The sequence below is a fragment of the Leptopilina boulardi genome, unplaced genomic scaffold (genome assembly GCF_019393585.1).
Source record: "Leptopilina boulardi isolate dan_hultmark-lab unplaced genomic scaffold, ZJU_Lbou_2.1 LbouV2_121, whole genome shotgun sequence".
NCBI classification, from domain to species: domain Eukaryota; kingdom Metazoa; phylum Arthropoda; class Insecta; order Hymenoptera; family Figitidae; genus Leptopilina; species Leptopilina boulardi.
The window spans coordinates 1654041-1677877 of NW_026137665.1; the positions used below are offsets into that span (position 1 = coordinate 1654041).

The window sequence follows — 23837 nt, forward strand, 5'->3', positions numbered from 1 at the left end:
TTTTCTATTTTTTTCGTTTTTAATTACTTTTTTGTATTTCACTTGTCAATTACATATAATGTAATTTATTATTTCATAAAAATTAAACATCTGAAAAAAATAGAATTGACGTCTATATTCAATTAAAAATTACACTCAGAGAAATAGTATATTTGTCTCAGAGCCTACTAACTCATTTATTTGTTGCAAATATATTTTATTTCATTTGAATAAAAAATTTATTTAAACTATAAAGAAAAATTTATTTATGACAAATAAAATTTTTATTTGCACCAAATAAATAAGTTAGTAGGTTCTGAGACATATATACGTTTATTTAATTCAAATATATTTTATTTGATTCAAATAAATCATTTCTCTGGGTGTTGAATTCATTTTCATAATACATATAATTTTATGTATTTTTCTAGCTCAAGCGATGCTTCATTGTTGTAGTGTGTTATCATTCGTAAGTTTTGTCACGCAAAAAAAAAAATTTTTTTCTTTTTCTCTTTAATAATTTAATAAAATTTAATAATAAATTTTGTTTTTTCCAGAAGGTAATTACAATACAAGATACTGGTACGAAGAAACATTGTCACCAACAACAATGGGTTTTTATCAAAAACAATCACTCATTCGTTCTAAACAAATTTTCACTAATAATTTTGCCTGTTCAACATCAAGTAGTTCATTCATTGAATCAGAAAGTTATGCATTTAAAAAATATCTCTGCACCGATTGTGGTAAATCATTTTCACTGAAAACATCATTGAAACGTCATAAAGAAATATGTAAGAAAAAAAATTCTCAACAAGAAACAACTATTGGAGAGAATAATAAAATGTATGTTTGCGATCAATGTAATCGTAGTTATGCATTGTTCACATCATTATATCGTCATAAAAGATTTGAATGTAATAAGGAACCGAAATTTTCTTGTCCCGTTTGCCATATTAAATGTAAACAAAAAAGTAATCTCGACAGGCACGTTCGAAATCGACATTAAAAAGAAAAGAAAATTTAATGTTTCTTGGAACAATAAATTTTTATAGAAAAATAATTATCGCTATTTTTCTAATATTGCTTTAAATATTTCAGGGTAATAATTATATATTTATAAAGAATTTGAAAATTTCGTTAATGTTTAGATTTTTAAGTACAGAAAATTTTGCGATATTAGTAATAATTATTTAGTTTTAAAATTTGAAAAAAAGTTAATGTTTGAAAAACATCCTTTTTTCAAATATAAAACCAAAAAATTTAAATATATTAAGCTTTGTAAATATTAAATTTCAAGGTGAAAAAAAATTTATTTAAGGGGGGGAAACCACATTAGGACGCTGGTTTTTAGCCGTTTTTCGGGATTTTTTTCAAAAGGGATAAATTTTTTTTAAATGAAATGCAAGAATGACATTATGTTGCACATATATTTATCTGTGTCTCACAATTTTTTTTTAATCATTTTTATTAAAAATATTCCTAGTTAGCAGCCATTAAACCTGGAGCTGTGCCGTTTGAGTTTTTGATTGCTGTGCAAGGTGGAGTCCACAAATTTGATCTAAAAGCAAAAAAAGAAGGTTATTCACATTTTATACAAATTTTATTATTAATTGAACTAATTTTTAAGTGAAAATATTGAAAATTGAAAAATTGACACTACTTTTAAGTTAATGTTTGATTTTTGGCATATTTTTTTGCGTCTTTGAGATTAAAAAAGAAGGTATTAAAAATTTTTTTTCTTTCTAACGTTTAGTTCACGAAATTAAATAAATTTAATAACAAGAAATTTGCAATTTTCTTTTTTGAAATCGATCAATAACATTTTGAGCTATTCTGCACAGCAATTTCAAAAATCCTGTTTCGAGAAAAATGCGCTTGAAAAAAGTATCGAAAATTTGAAAATAATGATAAGAAAAAAACCATTTAAAGTGCTTACACTTTAATCTGATGCTATTCCTGCACCATGCATTAGTCCTTCCTCTTCTTCATAAGTCAAATCATAAATTCACAAAGGGACTTCCTCAGTGACGCCGTTACAAACCTGCTTCGCTACTCGGAGCAAGCTTCATTCATTGCCTGTAGCACAGAGAGGACACCGAATTTCGCTGTAAAAAGCTTTTTCAACATACTTTTGAATACATAAGCTGACTATTTATGCAAAAAAGAACAATTCGATTTTTTGAACCCCGTAATGTGGTTTCCCCCCTTAAAAATAATCGGTTACTTGACTATTATATTGGTACAAATAGAATTTATTTAATTCAAATAAAAATTATTTAGTTCAATTAAATCTTATATTTGATAATTTAAGTAAACGATTATTTGAATCAAATAAATTTTTTTTCAATGTAAGTAGTGTGTTTAGGTGGTAAAAAAAAAATATATATATATATTTATTGTTAATTTTCTGAAAAATAAATTTTTAGATTTTAACTTTTGTGTAAGTAAATAAAATAACAGTATGTAATAAAATCAATGTTAATTATTGATGAAATAATCACATTTTTACACTATTCCTATCACTGTTCAAAAATTAGTTATTATTTTGAATAAAATTTTTGTCTTATTTTAATTATTAGGCAATAATAATAACAATAATAATAATTTTTATTTTCTAATTATTACTACCTACTTTATTTAAATTTTAATTATTTATTTCTATTATTATTTTTTAATAAAAAAACCGCAATAATTTATTAATTTTTAAATTATATAATGTTAAATAAATTTTTAAAACAGGAATTCAAATTAATCGTTAATATTTATTTTAGTAGATGTTAACTAATTGAAATTTTTTTAATTGTAGTAAATATATTAATTTTTTTTATATATGTAAATCTATATTTAATTTAAAATTTTTATAATATTATCTTTCGACCATTTTGTCAATTAAATGATATTTGTTTCAAATACAAAAATTATTATTGATTCAAATACAATTTATTTAATTCAAATAATAGTTATTTGATTCAAGTAAATATTTATTTGATAATACAGTCAAGTAATGAAGTATTTGAATCAAATTTTTTTTCAGTGTGTTTAAATACAAAATAAATACTAAATAAAAATCTCATAAAATGTATTTTAATTAATTAAAAAAGATGTTGTCACGCTCAAATTTCTCCGTCCGTATAATAAATACAGACCCACACTTTAATTTTTTTATAAATATCTTTTATAAATATTTTTAAATTATATATTTATTTTTAAAAATAATTAAAAAAATAATTTAAAAAATAATTTTTAATAGACAAAATTATATTTTTTTTCAATTTCAGGTTATTTTTTTTTTTACTACTACATTTATAATAAATATAATCTGTTATTATTGATTTGCAACCAATTAAATGTTTTTTTTTTAATTCACCATAACGACAAATTGGAAAATTTCTTTATAATTATATATTATAAAAAGAATATTTTTACTAATTTAAAGTATTTGTTTTTTCAGATTTAAATGACGAATTCTCATACATTGACATGAGTGCATTAAATAATTGGCAATCAACATCAATAGTTGGACGAAATGGAGCAACGGAATTATTCAATTCATCAGATTTTAATTGTTCGACATGTGGAAAAGTTTATCGAAATAAAAAAAATTTAATGAGACATGTAAATTTTGAATGTGATGGATTGAGAAGATTTTCATGTCACATGTGTCCAGCGAAATATACACAAAATGGAACATTAAGACAACATTTAATGAAATTTCACAATGTTTATGTACCACCTAAAAAAAAAGGTCCACGTTGTTTTTATCCAAAAATTCAATAATTGAGATTAAAAAAAAAAAATTTTAATTGAAAAATGCCCCTAAAAATATAATATTGTGACGCATGAATAGCTCTAAAACAAATTTGTTAGAAGTTACATTTGATAGAATTCTAATCAGCAGAATATTAATTTGCCAGAAAGTCAATTTAATCGAATTTTAATTTGTCAGTAAATCAATTTGATCGAATTTTAATTTGACATAAATTCAATTTGATCGAATTTTAATTTGACACAAATTATAAATTTGACCGAATTTAAATTTTACCGAAACGTTGTTTTTTTGAATATTAATAGTACAGAAAAACAAATTTGACAGAAATCTACTTTACCAGAATGTATATTTGTTCGATTATTAATTTCTCAAAAAGTTAACTTGATCGAAAATTAATTTGGCAGAATTCCAATTTAATCGAATTTTAATTTGCCAGAAACTCAATTTCATCGAAAATAAATTTGACCGAAATATTTCGGCGCAAATTTAAAAATTGACCAATAGGAAATTATCAAGAAAATTGTGATTGGTTAATTTTAAAATTCGCGCCGAAATATTTCGGTCAAATTGATTTTCGGTGAAATTGAGTTTCTGGCAAATTAATATCCGAACAAATGTACATTCTGGTAAAGTAGATTTCTGTCAAATTGTTTTTCTGTACTATTAATATTCTAAAAAACAACGTTTCGGGAAAATTTAAATTCGGTGAAATTTAATTTCTATCAAATTAAAATTCGACTAAATTAAATTTATGTCAAATTAAAATTCGATCAAATTGATTTTCTACCCAATTAAAAATCAATCAAATTGACATTCTGGCAAATTAATATTTTGCTGATTAGAATTCTATCAAATGTAACTTTTAACAAATTTGTTTTAGAGCTTATTAATGCGTCCCAATACAGTGTGTCCCATTTTAATCTATCAGGCAAAATAACTTTTAATCAGTTGATTTTACAAAAAAATGTTTTAGACAAAAGTTATTGTGCTCACAGGGGGACATCCAGTGGTAAACTTGAATTTGACCTAATTTAGGTCATTTCAAGGTCAACTCATTTTTTTAAAATGGAACCACCTACTTTTTATGCCGGAAAACGATAATGCAGGAAATTCCACGTCAAAATCGTTGATGCACTTTTTTTCGATATATCGACCTATTTAGGACAAATAGGTCATTTAATTATTATTGTATTTGGGGAAATAACTTTAAACTAATTAATTTCACCAAAAACATATTTCAGTCAAAAGTTGTTGTGCTTAAAGGGGAATATTCAGTGATGACCCTAAATTTGTCCTAAATGACCTGAATTAGGTCATTTCAATTTTAACTCATTTTTTTTAATGGAACCATCTACTTTTCATGTTACAAATCGGAAGAGCAGGAAATTCCACGTTGAAATCGTCCAAGTACTTTTTTCGACGGGTCGACCTTTTCAGGTCAAATAGGTCATAATTAATATCACCTACAAGGCCTTGGTTAGATCTAGTCTATGTCAAATAATTTTTCATGAAGAAAGATGAAGTTTTTATGCAAGGAATCGTCAGGGCAAAAATTTTTATGTAAAAAACACTAGATCTAACCAAGGCCTTGTAGGTAAAATTGATTATGACCTATTTGACCTGGATAGGTCGACCCGTCGAAAAAAGTACTTAGACGATTTCAACGTGGAATTTCTTGCTCTTCCGATTTGTAACATAAAAAGTAGATGGTTCCATTAAAAAAAATGAGTTGAAATTGAAATGACCTAATTCAGGTCATTTAGGACAAATTTAGGGTCATCACTGAATATTCCCCTTTAAGCCCAACAACTTTTGACTGAAACATGTCTTTGTAAAATTAATTAGTTTAAAGTTATTTCCCCAAATACAATAATAATTTAATGACCTATTTGTCCTAAATAGGTCGATCTATCGAAAAAAAAGTGCATCAACGATTTCGACGTGGAATTTCCTGCTTTATCGATTTCTGGCATAAAAAGTAGGTGGTTCCATTTTAAAAAAATGAGTTGACCTTGAAATGACCTAAATTAGGTCATTTAGGACAAATTCAAGTTTACCACTGGATGTCCCCTTCTGAACACAATAACTTTTGTCTAAAACATTTTTTTGTAAAATCAACTGATTAAAAGTTATTTTGCCTGATAGATTAAAATGGGACACTCTGTATATTAAAAATATCTTGTAAAAAAAATTATATATTTAAAATGTAATTATATATATTAATTGTATATTTTTTGTAATTTAATTAACATTATGGTTCCTATTTTGTTGCAATAAATCGAAATAAAAAAAAGTTTGATGAAAAATGTATATATTTATTTTATCACTTCTTTTTAAAAATTAATTTTTTCAAATATAATAACCATGGGTAAGGAATTTTGAAAAATAGTTTTTTTTTTACGCACGTGTAGAAATGTCGTTAATTTAACTTTAACATATTTTAATATTGCATTTTTTTTTTAATTTAAACATTAAATATTTTTCGATATTCTCGAATTGAAAGAAATAATTTGTATTGTGTTTTTGTCTTCTTATTAACGAAATATATATTTTCTTTTTTTAGTTATACTGGAGAATTATTATAAAGATGATAATTCAACAAGAGAATTACGACAGAGAAAAAGTAAAATTGGAGATGAATTAAATTTGAATTACGAGGATGAATTGAATAAAACATTAATTTGTACATCGTGTGGAAGAAGATATGCATTACAGAGGAGTTTAATTCGTCATGTTAAATTTGAATGTGGAGGTCGTCGGAAATATTCATGTTATTTATGTTCAGCTTCTTATACACAAAATGGAAGCTTAAGAAGACATTTAATAAATAATCATAATTTAAAAATACCGGCCAATAAAAAATTTCTAGTTACGCCTTGATAAATAATGTTGAATTTTTAAATAAAAAAAAAAAAAAAAAAAAAAAGAAAAATATATTTATTAATTTTGTTTCATGTGTGGAAATGAAGAATAATAAAATTTTTAAAAGATATTTTATTTTTACTTTCTCGACGATAAATTGATTCCAAATACCTTTATGAAAAATTTAATTAGTTGTGTTATTTTTAATAAGAAAAAAATTAATTTTTTTTTGTTTATTTTTTATGAAAAATAAACGTTGCTGAGATATAAAGTAAATAAATTCGAATTTATATTATTTTCGTTTCAATGTACACTACCGGTCAAAAATTATGTGAAATTACTAAAAATGCTATTAAAAATACGTCTCTCTTTAAAAATTAATAACTGTTCATAAATATCGTTGAAACTTTTTTTTAAACAATTTTCGGAAAGATTTTTAAATTTGCCGTAAAATAATTCTATATACAAGTTTTTTCGATGAATAGAAACGGAAATATGATGTGATAAAGACAGGTCTAATTTTCAATTTTACTGAATTTGTATTGTGTCTAATGTATTTTATTGAGTTTGACGGGAATTTCTGAACAAGTAAATAAAAAAAAAATTGAAATTAAGCTAAATAAAAGCTTGAACTTTTAGCTTTTAATTAGGTCCAAAAACACTTTAAAATATTGAAAAGTTATTAAATTATGACTAATTTATTAAAACAATGTACCGACGATTTTTAATGCAGCGAATTTACTGTTCACTCGACCTATCTGCGAGTCTCACAGCTGACTGACAGGTCCGTAATAAGTCAGAAGATTAGAGGCACTAAAAGGGACACTGACACGTTCGTGTCAAAATAATTTTGCAAATATTTTATTTAAATAATTTTTATATTCTTTTTAATATTATTATTTTATTTTACTTCATTTGAACAAATTGATATTAAAAAGTAAATAAATTGAATACTCATAAATAGAATAATAATGAATGAAGTAAACAAGAAATTACAAAAAAATATTTATTTTATTATTTTTTATTAAATTTTTTATTTTTTGCTTTGTTCATTATGTATTTATTTATTCTATTTATGAGTATTCAATTTATTTATATTGTTATTATCAATTTGTTGATAATTTTGAAGTAAAATCTAATACTTAATAATAAAAATAATAATAACAATAAAATTTTAATGAAATATTTACAAAATGTTATGATAAAAGTAAAATAATTATTATTTTGACGGTGCCCCCTTTTAGTGTCACTAGCCTTTTGAAACCTATTACGGACCTATCAGTCAGCTGTGAGTCAAGCGATCACCGAACAGTGAAGTCGCTGCATTAAAAATCGTTCGTGCATTGTTGTATTAAATTTGTTATAACTTAATAACCAGACAATAATATAAAAAGTTCTCGAGCTTAATTGAAAGCTTAAAGTTCAAGCTGCTATTTAGCTTAATTTCAATTTTTTTTTTTTATTTACTTGTTTACAAAATGCAGCCCATCAAACTCGGACAATGAAAATTTAGTAAAATTGAAAATTACACTTGTCTTTATCACTTTATATCTCGGTTTTTATTTACCAAAAAAGCTTGTGTATTGGATCACTTTACGGCAAATTTAATAATCTTTCCAAAAAGTAGTTTAAAAAAACTTTCTACGATAGTTATGAACAGAGTTATCAACTTTTAAAATACAGTGTTTTTTACAGCATTTTTATAAGTGATCGCATAATTTTTTACCGGTAGTGTAATATTTGGAAAATAAGACATCAAAAAGTATAGTTTATAAGTGCCATTCCAGAAGTTTTTTTTTACTGTTTTAGATTAACCTCACCAATTTAAATGAAACGCAGTAGTATATTTATATTAATAAAAAAGTAAAAAAAATAGTATATTATGTGGCAAGCACGTAAAGTAGTACTTTTTAGGTGAGGATGTAATTTTCAGTACGAGCTGTCGTTAGTGCGACGTAGGTGAGACGAAGGCGAGCTGTAGGTGAGATGAAGACGAGCCGAAGGCGAGTCGAGTCGAGCCGAAAGCGAGCCGAGTCGAACCGAAGTCGCACAGACAGCGAGTATTGAAATCATCCGAACCTAAAAATTACTACGTGCGAGCCACATACGCTATTTTTTTCGCCATTGTTATGAAAAAGTGAAACAATTTTAAAGAAAAAAAATAATAAAAATTGATAAATAAAATAAAAGCAAAAAAAAAAATTATGCAAAAATTAACAACTGCCTAAAAAAGACTTTATAGGGCAGTTTACTGCCTAAAAAAGACTTTATACGGCAGTTTGCTGCCTAAAAAAGTCTTTTTTAGGCAGTTGGCCCAAACTGCCTTAAAAAGTGCTACTTTATCTGCCCAAAACAGGCACAAAAAAGACACTTTTTCATGTCAATGGCGAAAAAAAAATATTTTTGACTAAAACCAATTCTTTATTTTAAAAATATAACAATACAATACAATAAATGAAAAAGTTAACTTTTAATGTTCGCTAAAAATATTAATATTTAGCAAACCAAATAAAAAGAAAGAAAGTACTTAAAGTTTCAAATATTTCTCACGTTTCCAGTCTTCATGGCCTAAAAAAAATTTAGAAGGCTTGTGTTAATTTTCTCAAAATTTTAGAAATTGTGTTTTGCGTTTTTCGGATTTAGTGTAATCAGCTGTTATGGTTGCGCGCGACCTTTCTCATCAACAGTCAGTGTTACCAACATAATTCTGAAAATTAAGGTTATGTTTACCATATTTTCAGAGAAAACCTCGAGTATAATACAAGGTATTTTACCTGTAATGTACACGTATTATACATGAGTTTTCTACATGTGTATTGTGTATTATACATAAGGCTAATTTTAAGAAACGTAACCCCAAATCTGCTTGTTTCGAATTTCCAATTTTCAAAAGTTCTGATATTGGCAAAAATTAATTATCGATGCTTTGATAAAATTTAAATTATATTAGTATTTCTCTTCTAAATTGAGAACTTAAAAGCACATTTAAAATGTTAAAATTTTCTACGAAATTATTGCAAATAAGATAATATTATTTAACTCAACTGAAAGTTTTCAATTGACCAATATTTCAATATTTTATTTATTAATTAATACTTATTTACCAACAATAAATCAGAAAGTAAATAAGAAAAAGAGGTTATGTTGCCGTTGATGTTGACACAAAGTCGAAATACTGGTTTCTTTTCTACAGTATTATACGTATTTTTTCACACATCATGTTGGTATCTCTCTCTCTTTTCAGAAACGAAAAAAGATTCTTAAAAACGCTAAAACATTCGATTAAAATAATACCTACAAAATAAAAAAAAAATTATAAAATTTTAAGCAAGTAAACCTTTTTTTTTTATTCAAAAAATTAATTTCGATCTTTATATCAATAAATAAATCAAGTTTTATTTAAATTCATAAACTTACTTCGAAATATGAAAAAAAAACTGGAATGGCACATAAAAATAAAAAAAAAAAATTTCTAAAACGCTTGCTTAATTTCTATAAGTATAATAATATAGTAACTTGCAACTATAAATTGATGCTAATAATAATAATTTTCCGTGAGTGTGCAAATAAAAAAAAAAGTTTAATAAAAATAAAACATTGTAATTAATTTTATTGTTATTGTGTTTCAGGAATTCCACTTTTTTGCAGTACACTATCAAGTGATGTTTGGAAAAATTGCAAGACTAATCTTTTGTGTCTCAAGTGTGGCAAACGTTACAGTGATTGGAGAAGTTTAAAAAAGCATATGAATTTTTTTTGTGGTGTCGAACCACTTTATCCATGTCCATTTTGTTCTCATAGAGCAAGAGTTAATACTTTATTAAAATATCATATTCTTCGAGAGCATTCGACATTTGTTGCATCTCGAAACTCTTGATAATTATCTAAATAATAATAATAATGTATTATATTCATATTAATTAATTAACAATATTAATTAATATTTCGTGCTTGTCATAAAATATTTTTGTTACTTACAAATTATATTCGTTTTTCTATTAATTAATAAAAAAAAAGTTTTTTTTACAAGTATTTTTTACCCAAAAGAGATTTAATTTAAAATTTTACATTTCTTACTTTTTTTCTTAAAAAAAATGTTCATATATTTTTTCTATAGAAAAATATAATTCTGCGGTTCTTTCATGTACATAATTTTAAAAAAATGTAATGTTTTAAATAAAATAAAAAAAAACACACATTATTGATTGTTGTATTTTCTTTAATATAAAGATATATACAAATAATATCTGAATGTTATAAATGAAACCTAATTTCTTGTTTGTTTCTTTCAAATTTTTGCACGAATTTATTCACGTAAATATTATGGATTTTTTTTGAAAATCACTTATCGAAAAAAATTTATTCTCTTAAAATAATTTTGAAGAGAAAAAATAAAATTATTATTTAAAATTAGAATAAATTTTGTTATTCTTAATTTTAGAATAAATTTTTTTCAGTTTGCACAAAGGGTTAATAATAATTGCACTCAGTTTGATGTTTTAATTGCCATGTAGAAATAAAGGTCAAACTTTTAAAGGTGCTCATATTTTTTTTTTTTTTCATATAAAATCGTCCTTTTGTAATATATTTTTTCGTACTTTATATATATATATATATACATTATCTTTAATAAATTTTTTGTATTCTCTTTAATTTTTTTTTTTTTTTAAACATAATATGATGTAATGTATTAATTTATTTTACAGAACACAATACCTGCATTTCATGTACGAAATCATACAAATGGAAAAAGTCACTTCATCGTCATGTACGTGAAAGTCCAGAATGTTGGCCAATTTTACTCACATCAGGAAATAGTGAAATTATTAAGCAAATTCATCATAAAATGTTTTATAACGTAAATAGTTCATTGTTAGAAAAAACTGAATCCAATTTTATGCACTTGTAACGAAAATTTCACACATAATTATATATATAAATATATAAATATTAAACATAAATATGATTATGAAATTTGAAAAAAAAGGGAAAAAGTGATATTGTATAGTTATTGAAAAAAAAGAAAATTTCTAAAAAATGTTTTAAGTGCAAAAAAAATTAAATGTGTACAATTTAAATATAAAAATTTCGAAATATTAGTATTTTCTTCAGTATTATTATGAAAAAAATTGGAAAAAAATTTTTTTTTTTTGTATTAATAAATCCAATTTTGATTTGAAGAACAAAATTTATTATTAAATTCAATTTTTATTTCGAAATTATCTGTTTTTAATTTTAAGACAAGTTTTAATTGTTTTTTTTTTCTATTTTTGAGTGTGTTTGATTATTTAAGGAGGTTTTACTTTATTCACATAACCTCAAACTAAAAATTGCTTTTATTTATAAATAGATATCAATTAAAATATTGATTTCATCGAATTTTGAAAGATTCAATTGTATAATTCAAAAAAAAGGTATTTGCAACCAAAATTTGTTAAATAATAAATTTTTTTTTGGTTTTTTTTAAGAAGGATGGTCACTGTAACATAACCTCAAATTAAAAAATGATTTTTAAAGAAAGCTAAAATTAAAAATTAATTTCTATCAATTTTGAAAGATATTGTTATACATTTTTCAGAAAAATTTACGTTGAATTATCAAAATCTTCCGTATAATTATTTTTTTTTAACATTTCGATTTTTTCTTTCAGCCGAGATAAGAATAGCAATATTTATCTGAATAAACGTTAACATAAGAGTGTCGAACGGTCTCTGAAATTCTTTGGCCCTTTATCGCCCTATAAAAATAGCACTGAACGTGAAAATGATAAACATTGATTTTAAAATACTTTTTTCTCGAAACACGGACACTTTTTACAAAAAACGATCAAAACGCCAAGGATCCTTATCTTATAAATTTCCTAAATCCGAAAAATTGTGCTAATCCATAAAAAAAATGCGGTTGCAAAACTAAAAGTAGAAAAGTAATATAGTGACAGGTTCATTTCGTCCTGCTGCCGCCAGATGGAAGAGGCATGCAGGGAGTTCAAAATCGCAGCTGTTATTATTTACTTTCCTACTTTTCGTTTTGAAATCGCATTTTTTGTATGGGTTCACACAATCATTCGGATTTAGGAAATTTATAAAATAAGGATCCTTGGTGTTTTTATCGATTTTGTTAAAAGTGTCCATGTTTCGAGAAAAAAGTATTTTAAAATCATGTTTATCATTTTCACGTTCAGTGTCGTTTTTATAGGGCGATAATTAAAAGTCTCTTTTTGCCAAAAAAATTTCAGAGGCCGTTGAACATTTTTTATAATCAAAATTTTAAAAAATTATTTAATAAAAAAATTATGCTTTTTTTCGTAATTTTTGAAGAAAATATTTTCAACATTGAAAAAATTACGATTGTAGAGAATGTTTCAAGGAGTATAAAATAATAATAATAATTATTAATAATAATAATAAATATTAATATTAATATTATTATTATTCCAATTTTTATATAAACAATAAATTATTTTTATTGTTTATATAAAAATTGGAGAAAAATTTCCATTTTTGTGTGCAGCTAAAAGAAAAAATTAAACATGTAAAAAAAAATTATTATTTGACGCAAAGATTTTGATCTAAGATTATTTTTTCCGAAAAGTGTATATTTTTCAAAGGTTATAAAAGAACATATTTCAAAATATAAATAATTAATACTTTAATTTTTATTACATCAAAAATATTCAATAAAAATTGATTTTCACTTTACATATTAACTAATAAAAAAAGCTTTTAAGAGTATAAAATTACCTAACCTAAAAATTTTTTGTTTTCTTTCCTTTCTTCAAAGCGCGTCACACATATTAAAAATCAATTATTTATTTAACAAAAAACTAACAAACATAATTGTTTTTTAAAATAAAAAGAATTTTTTTCGTTAATTTATTAAAAAAATCTGAGCTTCAATTTATATAATATTATAATAAACATAATAGTTTAATTATCATAACACGTTAATATTTCACTTGCAATTATAAGTATATTAAAAAAAAAAAGAAATTCCATTTTTGTAATATTTACAAAAATAATTTTTTTCAATGTGTCTATAACTATAATATTATATATGACCAACGTGTAAAAATCTGATGTAACAAAAAATTAATATTATTAACAAAAATGTCTTCTTAGTTGTATATTTGTGAATACGAAACGTTTGAATAGAACTTATTGTTGATTATATTTTTCTAAGGAATAAATGTTGTCTACGTATACCATGAAAATATTGTTGTCTCAAATATTTTATTTCTATAACAAAATTAATAATATTTATAAAACCCACCTATTGAATAAATTACTGAATTTTATTATTTAAATTTGTTATTATTTTTTTTTAAATATAATTATTATAAATTCTTTTTCACTATGTAAAATAAAAAAAAAATTTTTTTGGAATATTTTATTAATTTTTTTTGTTTATATTTTAGGATCAATACTGAGGGGAAATCGGAACTTTTTCTGCAATCAATGTTTCCGGTCTTACAATCAGAAATCAAGTTTAACGAGACATATTAATTTTGAGTGCGGCAAATTTCCAATATTTCGTTGTCCATATTGTCATTATTGTACCAAAAGAAAATATAGTTTGGATTATCATATTCGACATAGGCATAAAGTCCTTTTCATGTAATCCAACAAATTTTATGTTATTTATATATATATTACATAAAAAAAAAGTTGATTGTAAAAGAACAAAAAAAAATTGGTCCAGAAAATATATATATATTTTAAAAAAATACGATTCAAAACAATTGTATATAAAATGTTAGATTTGGTAAATTTATTTTTAAATAAAAATAAAAAATATTTTATTAAAAATCGTTTTACTCTTTTTCAATAAAACAAATTTATTTTTTTGCTTTCTCTCATATCCTTATTTATAATAATCATTAAAAAAAAAATGATCATGTTTTGTTAATAAAATTTCTGTTTTTCTATTTTTTTTCTTATTTCATTTTTCGCTTTTACTTCTGCACCTCTTTTGATAGACATTCATTATTTTAATTCGTTTTTTTATACTTTCAAAAAAAAGGAGAGAAATTTACATTAATTTTTTTTTTAAATATATAGCAATCATAATTTATTATAATAAAAACAAAAAAAAATGTATTTCTTTCCTTAAAAGTAGTGTCTTTTGATTATATTTTGGGTGAAAGTTACATAATTGGCAAATAATTTACTGCTCCGCATCAATAATAATAATAATAATAATATTAGTTTATGGTGTAAAATAAATTTTTTTCGCCATTGACATGAAAAAGTGTCTTTTTTGTGCCTGTTTTGGGCAGATAAAGTAGCACTTTTTAAGGCAGTTTGGGCCAACTGCCTAAAAAAGACTTTTTTAGGCAGCAAACTGCCGTATAAAGTCTTTTTTAGGCAGTAAACTGCCCTATAAAGTCTTTTTTAGGCAGTTGTTAATTTTTGCATAATTTTTTTTTTTGCTTTTATTTTATTTATCAATTTTTATTATTTTTTTTCTTTAAAATTGTTTCACTTTTTCATAACAATGGCGAAAAAAATAGCGTATGTGGCTCGCACGTAGTAATTTTTAGGTTCGGATGATTTCAATACTCGCTGTCTGTGCGACTTCGGTTCGACTCGGCTCGCTTTCGGCTCGACTCGACTCGCCTTCGGCTCGTCTTCATCTCACCTACAGCTCGCCTTCGTCTCACCTACGTCGCACTAACGACAGCTCGTACTGAAAATTACATCCTCACCTAAAAAGTACTACTTTACGTGCTTGCCACATAATATACTATTTCATTATTGATATTATAAAAAAAAAAAAAATTGTCTGATAAATTTTTATTGTATTTTTCAGATGCATTATTTCAATATCCACATAATGGTTCGACCTATCCATGTGAAACGTGTGGAAGACAATATCGACGGATTATTTCATTACAGAGGCACAAAAAATTTGAATGCGGTGTTGCAGCACAATTTGAATGTGTCGTTTGTCATTCACGATTTAAACATAAGCACAGTTTACAGAGACATTATAAAGTTCATGTTGCATTACAAGAGGAAATTAATACTATTGCCGAATTAAAATCATTTAATCCCATAACATCAAGACCAAATTGGACATAGATATTATAATAATAAAAAAAAAAAAAATTACTCTGATTTTATGTGAAAAAAAAAATCTTTAAATCTGAATTAGTAAAAATTTTTAACAACTTTGAATTCGTGACTTGTTTGTAGTAACAAAAATTAGTCACGAATTAGTTGAATTTATATGACTAATTCGTAGTAAAAACAAAATTAATCACGAATTAGTTGAATATAATTAATTAAAAGTAAAATAAAATTAATCACGAATTAATTAAATTCAATTAATTCAAAGTAAAATAAAATTAATTACGAATTAGTTAAATTCTACTGATTCAAAGTAAAATAAAATTAATCACGAATTAGTTAAATTTAACTAAATCAGAATGAAAATTTTTTTATCACGAATTACTTAAATTTAATTAATTCAAAGTAAAAAAAGTGAGTCACGAATTAGTTAAATTTAATTAATTTAAAGTAAAAAAATAGTGAGTCACGAATTAGTTACATTTAGTTAAATAAAAGTGAACATTTTTATCACGAATTAGTTAAATTCAACTGATTCGAAGTAAAAAAAAGCGATTCACGAATTAGTTGAATTTAATTAAATCAAAAAAAATTAAATTAATCACTAATTACTTAAATTTAACTAAATTATAGTTAAAAATTTCAGTCACGAATTAGTTAAATTTAATTAATTCATAGTAAAAGTTAGTCACGAATTAAATAAATTTTTCTTTACTATTTAATTCAAAATAAAATTAAATAAATTAGAAATTACTGAAATTTAACTAAATCATAGTGAAACATTTCCGTCACGAATTAGTTAATTTCAACTAATTCGGAGTAAAAAAATTAGTTAGTCGCACGAATTAGCTAAATTTACATATTTTGTAGTAAAAATTATACAGGAATTAGTTAAATTCAATTAATTTTAAATAAAAATAATAAAAAATAGTCACGAATTAGTTAAATTTATCTAAATCATAGTAAAAGTTCACGAATTAGTTCAATTCAATTACTTCGCATATGGTAAAAGTTAAGTCACGAATTAAATAATTTTTTTTATCTATTGAATTAGTCAAAAAAAATTTATTAATAAAAATAATTAATTCGTAGATAAAAATAAGTCACGAATTAATTAAATTCAACTGATTCGAAGTAAAAAATAGTGACTTACAAATTATAGTTAAATTTTACTAGTTCGTGGCAAAATTTTAAGCACGAATTAATTAAATTTTAACTGATTCATAGAAAAGTATTATTCACGAAATAGTTGATTTTTTTTAAAATTAATACATAGTAAGAAATAAGTCACGAATTATTTAATTTTTACCTTTGTGAATTTGTAAAAATATTATAAAAAATAGGCCACGAATTAGTTAAATTCAACTAATTCGGAGTAAAAATAGCCAGTCACGAATTAGAAAAATTCACATAATATTTTGAAGAGAAAGTTAGTCACGAATTAGTTAATTTTAATTAATTTGGATTAAAAAAAGTCAGTCACGAATTAGATAAATTTACATAGTATATTTTAAAGTGAAAATTAGTCACGAATTAGTTGAATTCAATGTAAAATAAAATTAAAGACAAATTAATTAAATTTAACTAAATCATATCGAAAATTTTAGAAAAGAACCGAATTAGTTAAATTTACATAATTTGTAATAAAAGTTATTCACGAATTAGTTCAATTCAATTAATTCGCATATGGTAAAAGTTAAGTCACGAATTAAATAATTTTTTTATCTATTGAATTAGTCAAAAAAAAATTTATTACTAAAAATAATTAATTCGTAGATAAAAATAAGTCACGAATTAATTAAATTCAACTGATTCGAAGTAAAACAAATAGTGACTCACGAATTATAGTTAAATTTTACTAGTTCGTGGCAAAATTTTAAGCACGAATTAATTAAATTTTAACTAATTCATAGAAAAGGATTATTCACGAATTAGTTGATTTTTTTTAAAATTAATACATAGTAAGAAATAAGTCACGAATTATTTAATTTTTACTAGTGTGAATTTGTAAAAATATTATTGTCACGAATTAAATTTAAAATTAAAAATTTTTAATAATTCAGATGTAAAGGGAAAATTTCATGTTTGCTGTGATTAGGAATTTGTGGGTTTTTTTTTTTATTTTTGACAGCTAACAGACTATACAAATATTATATTATGCACAAAGCACAAAAACACGAGTTTTTTGAGCATGTGTGAAAAAAAAATATTTTGCACACTTTCGCATATTTCATATATTTGTCGTTATTCTTGAAAAATGTAAATTTTTAAATATATATTTTTTTTAATATTGATTTGAAAAAATATTCAATTTTTTTTTAATAGCTGTCAACTATAAAAAGTGAAATTTAGTATTTATTTAGAAATCAATTAAATATTATATATTAATTACTATTATTAATTAATTAATTATAATTAATTATTTTTTATTTATTAATTTTTTTATTGCTTAATTATTATTAATTATAAATAAATTTTTATAAAATAATAATTATGTATAAAATTGACCACAAATTCGTAATCATAATTCATAAACTCAGAAAATGAAGTATGTGATCTGTTTTTATTTTTTCGAGAATAAAAAGTTTTTCCTCAATAATTTTGAATTTCGCAAATTCAAACTCGTATTCGTAAATAACTAAACAATATAAAATCCTCAAGTTACCATATAAGTTTTTAAAAATGTTTTCTTCTTTCTACACCTGTACTGTAGGAGATTAATAACTTTTTTTCAAAAAAAAAAAAAAAATTCCAATTTTTCTATAAAGAATTAATTATCTTGTTTTGTTTTTTTTTTAATAATACAAGTGTAATGAAATAATACAGTTTCTATTTTTTCTCAATACTTTAATTATATACATATAAGAGAAAACTAAGTCAAACTGAAAACTTGAAAAAGTTATTAACTTAAAAAAAAAAAAATAGGTTCCATGAGCGTGAAATTGTATTTTTGATACAAAAAAGTTCCTAAGCAACGAAATTAAATAATATATAATATTTAAAATATATTTTACCTTCTCAGATTGTACGAGTTTTTCATGAAAAAAAAAATATATATTTTTTTCCCTAAATTTGTAAATGAAAACAATTTTAATTTTTCCATAATGGAAAATAATTTTTTTTTCTTTATAATTTTTCGATTGATGTAAATTTTTTACAAAATTTACATTTTGCGAACTTTTCATCATCTGAAAAATATATCGTATTTGTTGAGATTCTTTGTATATATATAAATCATGAAATTAATTTTGATTTATTCGAGTTTAGAATTTAAAATAGATTTAATTGTAATTATTATAATTATATATATAAGTGATTTATCTCTGTGTTATGTTACTTATTGTTAGTTTAGATTTTTTTTTAAAAATAAATAGCCAGGGATAAAAAAAGAATTTTGTTGAATTAAATGTAAATCGTTATTTTGAATTTGTTTGTTTTTTATTTGTTATTAAATAATCGACGAATTAAATAAACAAATAAATTCCATTGAAATATCTCTCTAGAAATTTCTGTCTTAATAATTTTTAATATTTTAGTTTAATTACGTTTATAATTAATTTTAATATATTTTATACAAATTTATTTATAATAATTATTATAATTTTAATATAATAAAAAAAATTTATTTATTTTGTTATAATTTTTTTTTTTTTTTTTTTTTTTTAAATGAGTGGAACAAAAATTCATTATGTTATATATTTTTGCAGGTTCGTATTTTTGGAGAAAGTCGAAAATTTATCAACAGCAGTTACTATACCATTGGGGAATATTTTTTATTTCGACTTTCATTCGACTTGATAAAACAAAAGAAGATTTTTTGAGGAATTTTAATAATTTAAACAATGAAAGGTAAACAAATAAATTGTATGCTTTTAATTAAAATGTGCATATTTGTAACTAATTTTTATTAAAAATTCACACAATAATAAAAAATAAAAATTTACACATATTATTGTGTGCAAAAATATGAAAAACTATATTAAAAAAAAAGAAAAAATGGTAACTAAAATATTATACTAATTGATAAAAACTAATCAAAAAATAAAAAATTACTAAATCAATGTTTTTTAGGTTTAATCAACTGCATTGTATAGGCGCACCCGATTCTTTATAAAACGATGGAAGAAAAAAAAAAAGAAAAAAAAAACTAGTAAATGGAAATAAATATTAAAAAAAAAAAATTTTTGAAATTAAAAAATGTTATTTTATTTTTAAACATTATTTATTATTACCATACTAAACTGAAATTTATTTTACCAATTTGTTAATTTACCCTAAATTTTATAGGGACTTAGCAAAATTTTGAACACACATTTTTCTTGCATATAAATAATTTGGCTTAAAAGTTGATTAGAAATATTGGGTTATAATAAATATATATATATGGTAATGGAAAGAAATAATTGAATAATAATTGAAAATTTTTCAAATTAAAAAATAAATTACATTTTAAAATTATAATTTTTCATTTTACATAATATTTCACTCAGAGAAAAAAAAATATTTGCCTCAGTTCTTTGTATAAATAAATATATTTATTTCGAAATTTTAATTAGTTTTAATCCAGGAGAAATTTACTAATTTTCTGGAGTATTGCCACTAATTCTTTTTTTGTAACTTGATAATATTATATTAATAAAGTTTCAGAAAATCAATTTTTTAAATAAAAATAATTGTTATTTATAAAGTAAAACTCTCTAAATTTGAATTAGTAAAAAATAACATGTTATTAAAAATTTTGTTGACTTTCTGCTTCAGCAATTATTATTAAAAAAAAAACTAATTATTAGTAAAATTTAATTTTATTCTCAGTGTAAAAAAAAGTAACTGAAAAAATAGTCAAATTTGACTAGTTACAAGAAATTTTTTTTATTTTAACATAACCTAAAAGTGAATTTACCTAATAATTAGTTTATTATTTATTTTTACAGATTCAAAAGATCGATTTAAATAATTTTGAAAAATTATTGTATCTTATAAATAAACAATTGTTTTTACTTAAAAAGTTGATTTTCTGAAATTTTATACCCAGAAATATATTACCAAGTTTTAAATAAATTGGCGATGTTAGTTCTGAGACAAATATATTTTTATTCAAAGCAAATACATATATTAATCACTGTACAAAAATTTTCGGATCAACAAAATTAAATCACATCGGACAATTCTTTTTTTACTGAAAATATATCATTTTTATAGCAAAATTCTTTGTTAAGTTTTGTAAAAGTTGTCTCGAATTTTTTTTTATGTATCAAAATGCAATTTTAGAAAACAAATTTTTAAAAAATGGCAATTTTTAATTTTTTTCATTCTGATTTTGTAACTATTCTCAATTGTTACTTTTAAAACAAAAATGTAAAATATATTAGAAAAAGTAATTAATAAAATACAAAAATTAATTAAACTAAAAGTTTTCTAAAAAAAAAATAAAAATAATAATAAAAAAAAATTTTTTACAAGATTTTCTAAAAAACTTTTCTTTCTATACTCTAAACTAGTTTTTTTTATTAATATTATTAAATAGATAAAATAGTGTTGTAAAAAAGTACAGAGACTTTTATTTTCCTTATTTTTTGGTTTCATTTTATAAAAATAGAAAATTTTTTTTGTCAGCAAATAAAATCAATTTAGTGATGGTATTTTATAAATTAGGTTTTTCATCTAGTATATTTTACTAAATTTTTGCTCAAAAAAGCAGTAAGAAATTTAAAAGATTTTCAAACTTAGAGTGAAATTTTTTTTTTAAATTGCAATTTTTCAAACATTTGGTTTTTAAAAAAAAATTGCGTTTTAGAATTTAGGTTCTTCAGAAAATGGGTTAATTTGTACATTGACGACATTTTTACAAAGAATCATGACGATTTAATTCGAATATTTTTGAATAAAAAATTGTTTTATAAGTGAAAATTTTGGTAAATGAAAAACTACAAAGTGGTCTCAAGTTCCAAAAATTCAAATGACCTTAAGGAGGTTCAACCCATTAACATAACCTCAAATTAAAAAATTGTTTTTAACAACAAATAAAACTATACGCAAATGAAATTTATTTTATCAAAATTTTGAAAGATTTAGTTGTACAATTTTCAAAATAAATTATTTTGCTCAAAAATTTGTTGTTAATTAATAATTATTTAACTTTTTATATTTTTTGTTTAAAAGTTAGTGAACAATTGTAAATTTTTATGTAATTCTTACAAAAAATAGCTCATTTTGTTCTTTGAAAGATTTTTTACAATTCTGTTTGTTGAATTTTATGAAAAATATTTTGTTCAAAAGTCAATAAACAAAAAAAATTTTTATTTTTTATATTTTTTAAACAAAAACCATTATTTAACAAAAACATCAAAATCAAAATTGTAAATAATTTTTCAAAGAGAAAAATAAGCTATTGTTCACTAATACTTTTGAGGCGCTTGATTTTTCCCAAAAATTAAAAAGGTCGAAAATTTTAATTGATCGAATTACATTAAGGGCAGGTCAAAGTCGAAGCAATTTTTACATAGAACTTCAATGGAAAAATCGCATCGACTTTGACCTGCCCTTAAGTCGATATTTTATTTAAACGGAATTATAAATGATCGATATTTAAAATGGTCAACATTTTATTTGGTCGATATTTTATTTAGTCAATATTTTATTTTATCGAAATTCTAAATGATAGACATTTATGAAGGTCGACATTTTATTCAGTCGATTTTTTATTCGGTCGAAATTCTAAATAATCGATATTTATGAAGGTTGAACTAATAAAATTTCGACCACTTTAAATGTCGATCATTTATAATTTTTTTCCATAATTGTACAATTGGATCTGTCGAATTTGGATGTAATAAATTTTAAATATAATTTTAGTTCAGTTAAAAAACTACTTTTTAGTTTGAGGTTATGTTAATGGGTTGTCCAAGTGAGGCAGCGCCATCTATATTGATTCTAAAATTTTGGAAAATTTTCAACGGCCTTTTCTTTAAAACAAGATGGTAAAATGCTTTTTTCTTTATGGATAATTGATTATTGGCAAGATATGCACCAGCTAAAACTTTTTTTGAGTTAAAATAATAAACAAATTTTATGTCAATAAATTAAATATGAGCACTTTTTTTTAGAAAAACTGTAACAGTACTTTCTCAGAAATTACAATCAAAAATGCAATTTCCATTTGGAAAATTAATAAACGCTAAAAAAAACACGACCTAAGATTTACCAATCTCGAAAATAACAAAAAAAAAGTATTTTAACATAACACATTTTACTCATTATGACAGCCGTTTGGCAGGTTATATATGTCACCAGACGTTTCGCAGTTTTGCCGAAAGGAGGAGATTGGCGCTGTTGCTAACCACCTGAAATACATAATCTACCAAAGGGCTGTCACAATCAGTAAAGCAGTATCAATATGTTAAATATTTAATAAAATTTTTTTTTGTTATTTTCGTGATTGGAAAATCTTAGGTCGTGTATTTTTTAGCATTTATTAATTTTCCAAATGGAAATTGCATTTTTGATTGCAATTTCTGAGAAAGTACTGTTACAGTATGTCAAAAGATTTACTAATTTTATTATAATTATTATAATATATGCAATCAAAAATGCAATTTCTGAGAAAGTACTGTTACAGTTTTTGTGAAAAAAGTGCTCATATTTAATTTATCTACATGAAATTTTTTTCATTATTTTAACTCAAAAAAAGTTTTAGCTGGTGTATATCTTGCCAATAATCAATTATCCGTAATGGAAAAAGCATTTTACCTTCTTGTTTTCAAGAAAAGGCTGTTGCAAATTTTCCAAAATTTTAGTTTCAATGTAGATGGCGCTGCCTAACTTGGACCTGGCCTTAAAAAAAATTTGAGCTAAACAAAACTCAACGAGGATTTTGTTATTGGAAAGGTATATTTTTAGAAAAAAAAAAAAATTATCCTCTACGGTTTTTTATTTTTAGTGTCCCACAGTGTATGCGAATAAAAAAAAATAAAAATAAATTATTCTGAGTGGATTTTTAAACTTAATTATTATTCAATTTATTATTCACTTATGACTTCAATAAAATATACAATCTTGAAGTAGTGATTCAAAATTGTAATAATTCTTTAACAAAAAAAACTATGTTTTTGCTATTTCTTTTACTTTCTTTAGATATATTTTTGAAAATAAGCATGCAT

General features: G+C 22.8%; 1 protein-coding gene across 1 annotated transcript; it reads left to right on the forward strand.

Moving 5' to 3' along the window:
- The first annotated feature begins 589 nt into the window (after positions 1-589).
- Positions 590-15693, forward strand: LOC127284794 (zinc finger protein 154-like). Its single transcript, XM_051310468.1, has 6 exons — positions 590-773; positions 3434-3597; positions 5654-5729; positions 10243-10332; positions 11320-11430; positions 15422-15693. Exons 1-6 carry the CDS (start codon positions 590-592, stop codon positions 15691-15693), a joined length of 897 nt encoding a protein of 298 aa, XP_051166425.1.
- The last annotated feature ends 8144 nt before the right edge of the window (positions 15694-23837 follow it).